Source organism: Neolamprologus multifasciatus, chromosome 2 (genome assembly GCF_963576455.1).
Source record: "Neolamprologus multifasciatus chromosome 2, fNeoMul1.2, whole genome shotgun sequence".
NCBI lineage: Eukaryota > Metazoa > Chordata > Actinopteri > Cichliformes > Cichlidae > Neolamprologus > Neolamprologus multifasciatus.
In genome coordinates, this window is record NC_140440.1 from 25,223,136 (window position 1) to 25,238,731 (window position 15,596).

The 15,596-nt window shown below is 39.4% G+C and overlaps 3 protein-coding genes across 4 annotated transcripts in view; 1 reads left to right on the plus strand and 2 right to left on the minus strand.

Annotated features, from left to right (window-relative positions):
• Positions 1–393, minus strand: part of abcb7 (ATP-binding cassette, sub-family B (MDR/TAP), member 7) — a 25,207-nt gene extending 24,814 nt beyond the window's left edge. The window contains 1 exon segment of the mRNA XM_085172609.1: positions 129–393. Coding sequence (XP_085028735.1) covers positions 129–278 — 150 coding nt within the window. The 5' untranslated portion in view covers positions 279–393.
• Positions 353–8,030, plus strand: uprt (uracil phosphoribosyltransferase (FUR1) homolog (S. cerevisiae)). Of its 2 annotated transcripts, XM_085172684.1 has the most exons (8): positions 353–460; positions 629–856; positions 2,852–2,894; positions 2,977–3,046; positions 3,240–3,302; positions 4,115–4,276; positions 4,978–5,076; positions 6,994–8,030. In XM_085172684.1, the coding sequence occupies exons 2-8, from the start codon at positions 630–632 to the stop codon at positions 7,098–7,100; spliced, it is 771 nt and encodes a 256-aa protein (XP_085028810.1). In that variant the 5' UTR covers positions 353–460; position 629; the 3' UTR covers positions 7,101–8,030. The 2 variants fall into 2 exon arrangements, with proteins under 2 accessions (XP_085028810.1, XP_085028801.1); XM_085172675.1 differs by lacking the exon at positions 353–460 and having other exon boundaries at positions 630–856.
• Positions 8,031–8,541: 511 nt separating this feature from the next.
• On the minus strand, positions 8,542–13,513 carry zdhhc15b (zDHHC palmitoyltransferase 15b). Its single transcript, XM_085172668.1, has 11 exons — positions 13,347–13,513; positions 12,916–12,942; positions 12,707–12,801; positions 12,501–12,621; positions 12,101–12,170; positions 11,788–11,820; positions 11,585–11,705; positions 11,296–11,428; positions 11,012–11,138; positions 10,329–10,447; positions 8,542–9,312 (listed from the first exon to the last, which is right to left on the minus strand). The coding sequence occupies exons 1-11, from the start codon at positions 13,462–13,464 to the stop codon at positions 9,269–9,271; spliced, it is 1,008 nt and encodes a 335-aa protein (XP_085028794.1). The 5' UTR covers positions 13,465–13,513; the 3' UTR covers positions 8,542–9,268.
• Positions 13,514–15,596: the final 2,083 nt, after the last annotated feature.

The window sequence follows — 15,596 nt, forward strand, 5'->3', positions numbered from 1 at the left end:
ACAAACCAGAAAACAAACCATCTATCTAGGTATCATTCCTAAAAGTTACTTAGAAAGACTTTTTCCTCTGCCCTTGCCTGGTGGCTAAAAGCACCGTGTCCTCTCTGACCAGCCCCGTCCTCACTCACCGGATATGTGCTTTGACGTGTATGGACAGTCCCCGGCTCATTACGACTTTTATTCCAAACATGATACGAGCTCGTCTGCCGAATGAGAAGCGCTAGTTTTCGTTTTTGAAAGTGAATGCCGCATTTCAGCGGTGCCAACATCAGCGCCATGTTGTATGAGGAAGGAGGGCAGTTAGTCAACACGCCGGGTACGTCATATCCGGCCTTCTTTAACGTTGTGTCAAAGCTAGCGGGCAAGCAGGTTTTCTAATCGCTGCGTTTTCTGTTTTTTTAGCCAGCAGTAACGGCGAGGAATTGTTTTTAACACGACCTGTTTCGGTGTCTGTACATCTGTGAGTGAAGTCCTAACGGGGGTGTCTGTGCAGTAGCTACTCGAAGTTTAAGAGTTGAAGCTAACGACAGAGCACGTTGTGTTCCTTGTGACACACCGTTAGTACGTGTGTGGCGCGGCGGAAAGAAGCTAGCTGACTTTAGCATAGATATCTCTTGCTTTTACTCAGGATGCCATGCCACAATCAGCAGCTGAACAATGTGAGCAGTGGCCAGGAGCACCCAATGAAGCAAGTTCGGTTTGCAAACAGTAACAGCAGCGTGCCTGCAGTAGTATCCAACTCCGAACCAAGTGATGCCACAACACAGCCTGACAGCCAGGACAACCTGGGACCCCAGCTTAAGCTGCTTCCTCTGAATGACCAGATCCGTGAATTACAGACAATAATCAGAGACAAGTGAGTCCCCCGCTCTTATTTACTGACACACAGGCCATATACATAGTGGTTGTGGTACAAAAGCAAGTAACGAGCCTTATATAAAATGTAGACTTTAAATTGTGTTTATGGTCTCTGTAGAAAACTATAATTAGTAAATGGAAAAACGTAGCTGTTCTTCATTTCACTGAACTGGAACTATAATAGAAAACCAGGAAGGTGTGTAATTTAAAGGATGCCACTAATCCTAAAAAAGGCAGCTTACCAAAAATCTAATGGAATTTAAATTTCCAGGGGAAGTCAAAGAGTTTGCAGTGATATTAGATAGGTCAGGCCAACGTAACGTTATGATCAGGCTGGGAATTTTTTTCAGATTTAGTCAGTTGATATGAAATGACCCATATAGCTTCAATGATGACTCAACATGGTGAAAGAAAACTACAGTATGTGCAATACTGTCCATGCCTGTGACTAAAACTATGACGTTTCCTTGTAACTATCATAATAGTTTCAGCTACAACATTTTTTAAGCCTTTCAATGAGAGAATAATTTATTGTATCAAAAGAACCAACATAAAATTGCACATATCTTACAGTTGTTAAGGTGTCTTGTGTAGTTATAACCTCGTATTACTTTACGAGGTAACGTCTGTTCACACAAAAAGAGATGAAATTGAAGCAGTAATAAGATCATTTGAATCAGAGCAGTGGTGAGTATCAACCAGCTCAGAGACGCATGTAGCTGAAAAGAAATAGATCATTAGGAATTATAAATGCAACAAAAAATGATATTATTGTAATGAAAACGAAAAGTTAAAATACTAATTATGAATAGCCCACTTTAAAGTAGTCACATGTGGTAAAAGATTTGCATTTTTACTGTTATTGGTATTTTGATGGGCAAACATCCAAATAATAGATGGTGCCTTATTCATTAACACGTGATAAGAATTAAAAAATGACATGCATACAGTCATGTAAAAAAGAGTTTCCACAGGACTATGCAGTGCTGATAGTCTGATCATCATCAACTGTCAGGATCTTTGTAAAAGCAGACATTTTGGCAATTTGCTGGTCTGGAGCATTCAGGTGTGTGTTAACAACCATGCAGTGCTCAGATAATCTGTAAAAAATCCCAAGAGCTGCATCTCAAACTCTACAGGCCTCAGTTAGCATGATAAAACTCATGACAGTACAATCAGAAAAAGACTGAACAAGTCTGGTTTGTTTGGAAGGGTTGCCAGGAGAATACATCTTCTCTTTAAAAATAACCTAGCAGAGGGGGGCGTAGGTTTTCAAAGTTGATCTGAACAAACCACAAAATGTTGGGCCAGGGTTCACGTTTCCGAAAAACAAAACACAGCACATCAGCACAAATACCTCATACCAGCTGTAAAGCATGGTGGAGGAGGGGTGATGATTTAAGCTTATTTTGCAGCTATATACCTGAGCATATTGCAGTCACTTAGTCAACCATATGCCAAAGTATTTTACAGTGAAATGTCAGGCCATGGGCTAAAGCTTGATGTCACACAACAGGACAATGATCGCCAACAGAATGACTGAAAAAGAAAAGAATGAAGGTGTTGCAGCAGTCCAGTCAAAGTCCAGACCTTGGCCTTAATTAAATTTTATGGCAGGACCTTAAAAATGTTGTGCATATATGAATGCCTGCAAACCTCAATGAACAAATATCACTATAAGTGCGCCACAAGTGAGCCACAATTCCTCCACAATGATGTGAGAGACTTAAAACGCCATACAGAAAACAATTACTGTTAAATAATAAACTATTGAATCATGGGGTATCCTTTACGTTTTCAAAGAAGTACATATAGTCATGGGAAAATTACGTTTTCACATGACTGTATAACAAATGGCTTAAATAAATAGGCATTGCAAATATCAGATGTTCTTAACAGGTTAAGAATTGCTTGAAAATGACCCTTTTCATAGTAAAAGTTTGCCAACCCCTGATCTAAAATAATCTAATCAAACTCATATTTACGTTTTCAGGACAACCAGCAGAGGAGATTTTGTGTTTTGTGCGGACCGACTGGTAAGATCATGACTTTAATACAGTATGCTGTAAGAGTGTGAAGAGTTTATAAATAAAGTCTGTTTGTGTTGTAAAAAACCAGATCAGGCTTGTAGTTGAAGAGGGCTTGAACCAGCTCCCCTACTCTGAGTGCACAGTGACCACACCGACAGGTGAGGAGGATCTCTCTGTAATAACAAAGTCGTTATTCAGGCGTAAAGACTAGGTTACACAAAAACAGAGTTCTGAATTCTGACCAGTGGGCTCCAGTGTTTGAGTGTTTTAACTCCCAGCATTATATGACTGTTTGGGCTTTTTCTGAACAGCTACATTTTGTGACTGTTTCTGCTTCATTTTTTCCCTCAGGGTACAAGTATGAGGGTGTCAAGTTTGAAAGAGGCAACTGTGGAGTCAGCATTATGAGGAGTGGTAAGTTAAACCTTCTCTAGCACACCTATCAAAACAAATTTGTGTCTTTCCTAGGTACACATAAGTCTTCCATGCAACCGTGTACTCATACTGTGCATCTGTTTTGCTCTTGGATCATAGACTTCTCTCTTGTTTGAATACTAAGTTGTGTAAACGTTATGTTAGGCATTTGAGACAGCTATTTGTCTTTAGTTTTGTAGAGAGCACAGTCTCTGAAGGCTTCGCTGTCAGCAGACCACACAACCAGAAGTGACACTTATTATCTATCCTTTTGGTTTAATGAGACTGTTACCATAGCTGTCTGCAAAGCCTGTTTTGCCTTTTTGACAGTCATGCTAGAATAAAACACAGGAAGTATAAAACTCAAACACTGTACCTTAAAGGTAACACGTCAGCTAAGTCAAATGTCAAATGTAATGAAGACTGAATGCTTTACAGTGTGACCAGTGTGTGAACTTTTCTGTGTGGTTGTGGAGGAAAGCGGGCAATTCTGCATTTAGATATAGCATTGTTTGTTTGCTTGTTTTTTAAATGGCACCAGCCATGTCTTTATATTTCTTTAATATTTTTAGGTGACTTTGGGTTTAGGAAAATCCGGAATGTATTTTTATGATTAGCGCTGCTGATAATTATTCTTGTTTCAAACAAACCGATATGGCGTGAGCGTGTCTTACTGGAGAAATGAGACGCAACACACATGTAGGTGCAGGTCTGCTGGAAATCCCCGCTGATGAAGACAACACTAACCCTAAGCAACAAATATATTTGTGTAACCTTTCAACCACAGTTGCGTTTCATGTGCTTTCTCACAGGCGAGGCCATGGAGCAGGGTCTCCGTGATTGCTGCCGCTCTATTCGCATTGGCAAGATCCTCATACAGAGTGACGAAGAGACACAGAAAGCCAAGGTCTACTATGCCAAGTTCCCCCCAGATGTGTATAGAAGAAAAGTGCTGCTCATGTACCCCATTCTCAGTAAGTAACAAGATGGCTGAGATCGTTTTTTCTTGCTGGTGACTCCAGTTTGTCACCTTCAGTAGCACGTAAATGTCAAGAGATGTTCAATTCTGTGCAAGTGTAAAAAGAAAAAAAAAGTTTTTTGTATTTATTAATTTTGGAAAATCTCCCTTGAGTTGACCTTCACCACCAAGTCTGCATTTCCACATCATGCCGGCCCATTCACACTGCTCTGATAATTATAGTTCTCATGGGGGTAATTATACATTGCCTGGGAGATAGCCACCAGGCTGCTGAATAACATAATGAGGGCCAACAAAAATAGTATCTTAATAGCCCCAGTTTCCCTGTGTCACAAAGCAGCATTTTTCTGTTCTCAGCTTTAAAAAAAAAAAAGTGACCAAGCTAGGCTCAAGGTATATTTTATAATGTCAGAATGATGGAACATATGGTTTCATTGATGCATGCTAACTGGATGTGAAATTAAAGCCTGTCAATTGTCCAGACTCATGGGCACATCAATCAGCACATAATCACTTTCCTTTCCTTTTAAGATGCTCATAATGCATGAGTTGCATATATTTGAATTGGGGAAAATGCAATTATGTAGTTTGTGTTGGGAATCTGTTACGACTTGTCACATATTCTTGAGATGAGTCAGCAAATTTGTCATTATAAGCAGGAATGTGAAGCAAACCTTATCTGTTCTGTGTCTGCAGGTACAGGGAACACCGTGATTGAGGCTGTGAGGGTGCTGAAAGAGCACAGGGTCCAACCCAAACATATTATCCTTCTCAGCCTCTTCTCCACACCTCATGGTAAGCCAGACAGCTCAACACAAGTGCAGTCTCCACCAGCTCGGTTTTGTTTACCTCCCAGATCACACACTTTGTCCTCTATTGCTCCTCCACTCATGTTTCTGATTCATCAGTATCTATATAAAAAATACTGTTGCCAACAACAATGAGGTTCTGTGGCGCTGCTCATCTGAAGTCTTGCTCAGCAGTCACCAGTAAACTATGTAACTTCTGCATGTTTATAGTTTTCTCTACTTTAGCTTGGGCCAGATTGTCTTGATGTTTAATGGATTTATTCCACTTAAATATATGAAACGTTGACATATTAAGCACATGTTGCCATTAAAATATAAAAAGCTATTTAATCCTCTGAAGGGGATGAAGCCTTTTTAAAGACATTTCCTTTTACCAGGTAATCAAACCCTGGTCTACGCTATATACAGAAGTGGTCGCTTTATTAGGTACAGGTGCTCAACTGCTCACAGGCACGAGTATGTAATCAGCTAATCACGTCACCAACCCAATGCATGTAGGCATGTCCAGTTGGGCAAGAAAGGTGATGTAAGTGAACATTCCATGGTTGTTGGTGTCAAGGAGGTTGGTCTAAGTGTTTTAGAAATTGCTGATCTATTGGGATTTTCCCACACGATCATCTCTAGAGTTACAGAGAATGTTCTAAAAAGGTAATAAATCCAGTCAGCAGGCGTTCTATGGGTTAAAATGCCTTGTTGATGTCAGAAGTCAGACTGCTTTGAGCTGAGAGGAAGGAACCACCAACTCAAAAAAAAGACATTTTAGAACCAAGGTATGCAGAAGAGCATCTTTGAATGTGCAACACATCAAAACTTGTAGCAGATAGGCTACCGCAGCAGAAGACCACGCTGGGTGCCACTCCTGTCTGCTAAGGACAGAAAACAGAGGCTACAGTTCACACAAGTTTCCAAAAAATGGATAATAGAAGTCTGAGAAAAACATCACCTGGTCTAATGTCTCTATTTTTGCAGCGACATTTGGATGGTAGTGTCAGCATTTTCCATCCATTTATAAGCGCAGGGTGCACATGTTCTGGTGGCTGCTTCCAGCAGGATAACACAGCAGGATCTCAAAGCTCAAGTCATCTCAGGCTGGTTAGAGACAGTGATAGTGAGTTAGCTGTACTCCAATCTCTGAGGAATTTTTCCAGCACCTTATGCAAAAGCGGCTCCAACTTAATACTACCAAAATGTACCTAATAATAAAGTAGATGATTCGAGTGATTCCTGGACACCAATGTTGGTAATCTCATTGTCATGCGGAATGAGACCATTGTGTGTTACCATTACATTATTTTTATTAATCTATAATTAGTATTTTTTATACTAACAGTGTATCTGACCGTGCTAAAGGAGTTGTCCGTACTTTATAGTGAGTTTCAGTTCATTGTTTAGTGTTTGTTCATTCTCAATCCATTTGCAGCTACAGCAGACAGCTGCCTTTAACAAAAAAGCACTTAAAAGCCACAGTAGGTAGCAAATGGAGTAGCTAATGAGCATAGTGGACTTAAAGGTAGATTATTCCCCTCGGGGGTTGGTAGAAACAAAAACAGTTCCAAATGCCAGATAAATAATAATTTTGTTTTGGAACAGGTGAACATGCATCTACTTTTTAATGTTTGCTGTATAAACCTACAAAGTGAGGATATGTCAGTGTTGTTGCTTCTTAAGCTCTAGGCCCCTTTATCAGCTTACCTGAGCTGTGCTTAACCTCACCACAGTACAGCTGAAGATGGTGGGAATTAAGATGGTTGCTTTTTTCCATCCTGGTCATGAACTGGCATTTCATAGCAGCCTTACCTCAGAAAAGCTTCAGGTTTTGGCTGCTAGTTGCTTTTGTTAATTCAGCACATCAGTGGCTTAGGTTTCAGACAGAAAGTGAACCAACTGTACATTTTTCTTCTAGGAGCAAAATCTATAATCCAGGAGTTCCCAGATATCACAATTCTGACCACAGAAGTCCACCCGGTGGCTCCAACACATTTCGGACAGAGGTACTTTGGCACCGACTAAATGGAGGACAACCTGAGGAACATGATCTGCAAATAGTTTTGGTTGTATTTTTAATATATCTTGCAATGTATTTGTCATGTTCTCCTCATTGTGCGAAGTACTGCTTCTCATTTACAAAGTTCAAAAACTGATATCAAATTAATCAAATGTATATATTATTCTATGTTGTGTATAGTCATACTATAAAAAGACTACACAGAACCATGTAAAGAGTTCAACTTGTATCATTTTATTCTGCATGTTACAACATCTGCTGGATCAATAAAGAATATTTGTTTACAAAGAACAGCAAATGAAACTATTGGTAGTTTTGACGTGATGAAAAAGGGAAGCACCACAATCACATACTCCAAAGACGGGTTAAAGAGGGGACCACATGTGCTCTAGCAACATAGAACTCCTGCCTTCTCAAGTTATAAATGTTCTGTTTGATTAAAGTATGTTACTTCAATAGTTCACTTACCGGTAATAGAACAAAATATACAAACACTGCCTGCAGCAGATATGGTTCAAACTCGATACGCGAGAGAAAAAAAAGGCAGACTTTTATAACAATAAATAGACAAGACTAAATGATACACTCAACAGCCATATCCTTCTCAATGTTTTTATACAAGCTTTCACATATCCCTGATAAATAACCTACAGTTTCAGTAGAATGAACAGAAGCCTTTCTTAGATATGAGCAGCATTTAGTTTAGGTCACTCAACTTGGGAAAAAAACTGATCTGACAAAAAGTTTAAGCTTCAACATACAACTGTACACACATCTGGTGAAAACCCAACTTCTTATGCATAACTGAATAAATGGGTTTACTTGGTTAAAGAAGTGGTTTTCTGCCAGCTGCGCTGTCTAAATACACAAAAGCAGTCTGAATAAGATTAGCTTTCATTGGTATTAAAATACATAAACACAGGTAAAAAAAAAAACCAACAAATAATCAGAACGTTATATTGCAGAAAATCACTGCCCTCTACCAACCTGTTGATGAGGATCAGTTAATATGTACAGTGTATTTATCTAAAATGATCAAAAACAGACATAGAAGAACCTATGCCCTCTCATATGCATGTTTATATGTCTATAACAAAAGCAATTTTTAATCCCCTGCTTCCAAAGTGTTATCTTCCCAGGGATAGCTAATGATAAAAAAAGACTGATTAGATTTAAAAAAAAAATAAAATAAAAAGTCTGAGTAAATCTCATATGCTCGTAACCCAGACATAAATCTAACCAATCACTGCATTCTTCTTAATCAATGTAGCAAACAGCTTTTAAGCCATGATATACAGTATATTCAGAATATGACTCCACTGATAGATAGACATATCAAGTTTGCCATAATACTCAGATGTAACATGTAATCAGGTCTAACTATGACCAAATTTATGCTTGTCTTGTTGTTACAGTCACCATTGTGATTAGACACTGAGCTAATGACATTCGAACTGCAACAGGGAGGATAAAACACTCCATAAAGGGGGAAGAAGTGCCCAAGATGTTGGTGCAATGTACTCAAAAGGATGATGAGGAGCAGGAGGATACATTCCGAGGAGATACTGACTCCAAAAACAGGAATACTTGTTAGTAAGGCTCAGGTTAAGTTAGCTTTTTAATAATATGTTTAAGTCTAAATGCTGTAAACCTCAAACTTGTAGACAACTCGGTCACTATGAGACTTCTGGAGCCTGACGAGTGCGAGTTCCCTTCCCATCCCCCACCGAAAAAACCATAAGGTGCAACACTGTAAGCTTAACTCTCAAACAGAAACCTGTAAAATTGCACACTGCCAGACAGAAGCTGTAAAGGTTTAGTGCTCTGTCAAGAATAACAAATACAGGCAAAATATTTGCTCTGTAATTAAAAAAAGAAAAATAAATCAGTTGCTTTTCTGTAAAACAGGAAACATTTGACTTGCCCCGAAAATAAAATTTTATGACGACTATGATGACATGAGAGGCGATGCTTCCACTGGTCATCCAATGAGTTCCTTTTTTCATCAGTATGTGAAGCATCGGGGTAGAGTTGGCAACGACAGTCCAAACGCAGGTCTTAATCCTCTCGTTTGCGCCCCTTCGGTGTGTCTGAACGTCCTTGCGATTTGGAATGCATTTACCTCTCAATACACAGTGTGTGCGATACAAGTCCAGGTCTCCACCAGTGTAAATTATTCCTCCATCTCTATGGTAACAGAGGGGTCCACATCCTCTGCTGGAATGATTTTTTAAAAAAAAAAAATCAGCATGTAAATTAATTTTTTCTGTGGTTTTGATGTAAACGATGCAACTGGTAGTGAACAGTGTGGTTCATGTGACCAGCAGGTGGTAGCAAAATATAAACACAGCAGCAGTTTATAGTGAAGCCTTCAGGTCATTTCAACTGAACAAATATTGAACTAATCTGCCCTTGCATGGTGTCGTTACTGTGTCCCATCCCCTCCGCCATTAGCCCAAGGTTATAAACCTTGTCCATCTTATTGCTCCTACTGTGTGACCTCCAACAACGTTCGTTTGTTTTTGGATGTTTCAGTGCAGGCATTCCATATTTGGAAAGTCAAGTTACGGAAAAGTCTGGGTCTCTGAATGGATATTTTCTCTGTCACTACACTCGAGCAATAAATATGACTTTCATAGGAATAAAAAACATAAATAAGAGACAGGCACAAATAACTTATAAAGCACAAGTATTCACTGGACACTATTACTTGTTTTTGTAAGACCTGAAGGTGATAGAGTAGGTAAAATATTTGTTTAGAGAATACAGTAAAAGTCACCGGATGCCTGCAAGCATTTGCCTGTGACTCGCACGACTCACCCTTTATTTTTGTTTTTAAATTTCTCAGTGTAAAGCAACTACAAAGGTCAAAATGACACAAAAGATAACTGTAATTAGATGCTAACAGATTCTGGAGAAAACTCAAGCATTTAGTCTCTTAAGAGGTTTTTTAATGGATTAAAAAAAAAAAATGCAAAAGTATTAGAGCCAATTATTTTTGGAAGGAAACTACTTGTGTCTCTAGCACCAGCAATCTCATCAGAGTAAATAGAAGCCAAGAGCCACATATTTCATGGATCAGGTGCTACTGTGAAGATATGTTGACCAGCAGGTCATGACAGCTGTCCTGGATGATATAAGTTGAATTGGATATACAGTATATTGGGCATTAATGAGAAAAAGGCTTTTCAGTTCTGTGTATTTTAAATATGACAGAATTTAAATAAACTCACCCAAGCTTCCCTCCTCAGACCCATCATCTGACTCTTCCCACATGTCCTCGTTAGCTAATAAGGGGTTCTGGGATTCAGAGCTCCGGTTCTTCAAAGCAAAGTAGTGGCCATTCCCTTGGCTGACATATATGAGGTACAGAAACAGATGGAAGCTTGTTAAAGATCCAGTTAACTATTAAATAAGTTCCAACCATTGATCAAATTCTTCACTATGCATGTTATTCATTAGCTCCACTGCAGCTTGATGTAAAACTACTCTGTATTCTGAAGTCAATGTCATATTGTTCACCATCAATTATTCATATCCCTTATACTTCAAATATTCGGTGTACTACTTAAATTATTATACTGATCTCTAACTCTTCCTCCACCATGGCAGTAAGCTGAGGTACAGACACTTGCTCAGCCTCTTTGTCCACAACATTATGCAAAACCTAACAGGCCAAATTCCATGAACCTGGTGGAGAAGTGGTGGTGAACAGAGGAAGTATCCATTAGCTTTTGGTGAGGATCCAGATCATGTTCTGTGAGTACTGGCTTTGGCACACGTTGCACTCTGAATTAATTCTGTGTATTTCAACACTCTGTTGCAAACGATAGGGCCAAGACTTAAGTGTAAAGATGCCAAAATGCCATCACCTCATTATAGAAATCAACGAGTTGCCTCCTGACAACAAACTCACCTCGTAAAGACGGGGATGAACCACAATCTCCGATTCTCTCCAAATACCTGCTCCAGATTTCTGCGCATGCTGACGTTAAAGCCGTTTTTGTCTGGTCCGTTGGCAAAAACCGGAGCTGAGAAGGCCTCTAAAAAACAGATATGAAACTAGTTAGGTTCCCCCTGTCAACCTTTCAATTCTCCATACCATATTTAATGTGTGCTAAATTTATTAAATAAATGAGATCAATTTCTTAAAAAAGAAATCAAAGGAGGGTTTAATCAGTAAATGTGTCAAATTCTCACCTAATGTGGATCTGTTCTTGGCCACAAGCCAACAGTGGTAGCCAAAGAGGAACATGAGACTGACAAAGAACATGAGAGCCACAAACATGAGGAAGAGGACGTGGAACTTTGCAGGCCCGTTTGGCAAGACCCCCTGGGAAAGAGAGAAATATTAGTGCTAGAAACCTGAGAATAAACTATGACAGAATGCTTGAATCTTGCGGAAATACAATACTGCTGACTATAAGGACTTCAAAATGACATTATGACAACTTGTGAATATGAGTCATAAAGCAAGAATGACACTCACTTCCCAGAATTTGAGGAAATACTGAAAGACTGTTGCCGCAATGAATATACAGTACACCATAGAGTAGGCAAGGAAAAGGAGAAAAAACTTGTAGTTGGAAAAACCAACACAGTTGTTCACCCTTAAAAGGAAAAAGACATTCTGGTTTTAGAACAAAACATTTATTTCAACATTTAAACACTGAGGAAGAGGTTACAACTTACCAGGGACAGTGATGGTCCATCTTTAAGACACACCTTAAAAGCAAGACAAGGTTTCTATATCATTTTAATGCCATTTGTTTCATGTTAGGCAAGCTTTTCTTACGGCTTTCTTTAACATGTACACTGGCAGCTATCGGCTCGTTCCCTTTGCTAAACCTCTGCACTGATTGATCTTTGGAATAATGTCTTCAAGACATGACATGGCAAACAAAACCAACATCCTCTAATTATCACAACAGTCCCTGGCCAACAAATATCTAATTGCCTCTCTCCATCTCCAGATGAAGGGATTGGGGAGGAAAGGGTGTCTTACATTTCACAGACGGAGCAGTGGTGACAGCGGTCAGGCTTCAGCACCTGGCAGCGGTCGCAGAACCTGATAGCTGGAGACAAGAGGATGGCGAGTTGAATGGACGACATTTGAGCTGAGCTTGCCCTTCAAATACTTCCTGCAGCCCAGAACTTAAGTCTTACCAATCAGCATTAACGAAAGAGATACACTGGCTGATTACTCTGGATGAAGATGCTCCGGAGCGCACACAAAGCTAATTGCCCTCACCTATTTCCTTTCACCAAACACAGATTATGTGTGAGATGATGGATTGCGGCTAATATACCTACCTTGTTAGTGCCCCCCCCACAACTCTATATCAAATAAGGTGGACAAAGAAAATTAAAAGAAAGAAAACATTTCACATGATTTCACTGCTTACCTCCAGATTGGGCTCGAGTGAAAATAGGCAGCTTCTTTGCAATCTCAACCAGGATTTGCTTCTGAGCATCTGGTCTGTCCTCCATTTCGTACCTTTGCTTGTCTGAGTATGACAGCTGAAACTAAAGCAGACAGACAGATATTTGCATACAACATATTCAGCATAGGCCACAGTTAATTGGTGATATTCAGGTTAGCTCGCCAGACCTTTTTGCATGGAGACGCAGGAGGGGTGAATATTGACTTCCAGTAGGTCCAGGAGAACATCACAAAGCAAACATGAAATAAAAGCAAATAGGCCACTGCAAGCACAAGACATAATCACCATAATACATAATATATCAGAAACAAGCCCGGTGTTATTCTAGTTCATGGTTCAACAGTGCACATTACACTGAGACGAGAGGGTAGCTTACCTTTTTCCAGTGTATTGGTGATTGTAACTGTTAAAACAAGAACATGATTTCAGAAATACACCCAAGCTGGCTGACTGACAACAGTCTAGCTAACTGTTTCGGCTAACACTAGTTTGTTTATTGTTTACTGAAACAGCATTTACCGGCTAACACGACTAGCCAGACTGTCAGGTTGTACTTAGCTAAGAGGAATAACAGCACAACAGTTTTGGTATAAAACCAGGAATTACCACTGAGCTTGTAGGGGAAAATGGGAAATTAGTTTAGGTTTAAGGAGAATCTGATTGTATATTAAGTAAATGAACGCACACACCCGAAGCCACTTCCTGCTCTTTCTATAACGTTATGTCAACACCGCTGTGCGGTAGTCTGCGGTGTCTGTACCTAAACGATCAAAGTCGCGAGAAACCAACACAGTTTGCCATACTTACAAAGACATAGTTCAAAGACATAGGCGTAATACGACCACAAGACAACGGCGGTGATAATAAGAACAGGTATCCACGAGAAAACCCTCTGACAGCATCTCAAACCTCTGGAGAGAGCCATATTCCATCTGAGCTCCGCTCTCTTCCGCGTTCGACTACTATTCCTGGGATTTATCCATCAGTTGCATCGGGGAGCGATTCACTGCACTGAAGTTACCGTTTAGCTAGTGTTCCTTCTTTCTGTTTTTTTTTTAAAGGTAAATAATACTTTTACTGTTGTAGAGTTACTCAAATATGCTTGATGGGCACATTAACATGTTTTGTTTTGTTTTTTTAGGAGGGAACAGCTGTTGTACATGGCAAATTCCAGTCAACTCAGGGTTAGGTTTGGTTTATTGGCACTGTGCAATGTTTTACAATAATTAAAGAACATAGAGCCTATTATAAGAAGCCGCATTAAAAAGCAAAAATACAAAAGAGCACACATTTTAATGGATACCCTCGGAAAAAAACCCGGCCCAGAGGAAAATAGTAAAAAATAATGATGAAACAATTGTGTCTTGTTGTCTCGGTTCCAGGGCCCTTTTGTTGTTAATGTTATCAGTAACATCTGGACTTTTACTTCTGTCACAGGTCAGAGTGTCTGGAAAGGTCTAATTTTTCTGCAAGCAAGCAAAGAACTAAGTTCAAAATAGCACACTTCAGAAAACTTGGGAAAAATACATAACCATGTTTTTTCCTTATGTATCCTGTCAAAGTACCCTCAGGTACAGTCTTGGTAAGAAGACAGCTATGTCAATTCTAAGGTTTCACATTAATAAAAAAAAAATAACAATTAAAAAAAAAAAACATCAGTAGCTTAACCGGGTCTTAAAATGAGATAAATGGAACCTGAGCTGAACAACAACATGTGACGTGACACTGTACTATTTTGTTTAAAATTAAACAAAGTTGTGGAAAACTCATTAAACCCAATGACTCAGTAACTTATAGAATCACTTTTAGCAGCAGTTACTTGAAGTAATCATTTTCTGTATGGCTTTATCGATGTCTCACACCGTTTTGGAGAAGATATTCCCGCTCTTCTTTACACCATTGTTTCAGTCCATTGAGGTTTGTGGACATTTGTTTGAGCACAGGTTTCTTAAGCTCCCACCACAGCATTTCACTCAGGTTGCTGCCTGGACTTTGACTGTACTATTGCAGTACATTGATTCTCTTCTTTTTTTTGTCCATATCCTGCACCTGCAAAACAAATCCAAATCATCATCACCGTGCTTCACAGCTGGTGTCAGCTGTTTGCGCTAATATGCTGTGGTTGTTTTTCACCAAATGTGGTGCTTTGTGTCATATGGACATATCTCCACTATGGTCCACGAGGGACATTATGACAGAAGTCTTGGGATTTGGTTAGATATGATTTGCAAACCTAAGCCATGACGCTGTGTCCTCATAATCCTTCCTAAACTATTGGGTTGGAAAAGTTGCCTCATTGAGATCAGTCCTGGTGTCTTTCCTCTTTGGCATTTTTTAACACACGCCTTAATGCTCCAGATCAGACTAGAGGTCCTTACACTTGCTGATAATCAATTACGTTAGATTAGCAACACCTTCTTACATTCTTAATTCATATAGAAGCAGCAAGGGTGAGTTTTTCCACTCACTGCTTTGGCTTAAATAATGTTGGCTTAATTGAAATAAACAACAACATGCTGTAATATGTCACATTTTGTAGTTCATCTGAGGTTTTCTTTACATCAGATGACTTAAGACCTCTTTATTTTGTATGTCCTGATATGAAAACCTTAAAAATGAAAGGCAATATGCTTTTAACCTTTATTTATTTAACCTTTGTCTTCATCAGAAAATCAGTTTATTAATACTACTCAGAAATCACCTCCAGGATGTAGGATGATTTTACACTTTTCTTTTCCCCCTGATTTGACATTAGGTCATAGAAGCTGATGTAGACATGAAGGGAGTGAAATGTGCAATGACACGCACCGCAGGTCCCCAGCTGGACCTCACCTTAGGAATGACTTAACATTAACGGAGCACTTTCTTCCAATTTAGCCCCCTTGTTACTCCAAATTGTTTCAATTATAGGGTGTAGAACAGCTGTATCTTTGTCAGAATAACTGCAGGCCTCACACATGCTTACACGAAATTACTTAGGCTAATTGTTTTGACCTGCCAAGGCCGAGTCAGACTGCATTGTTTGAAGGTAAGACCTGACTGCTGCTGTAATTCATT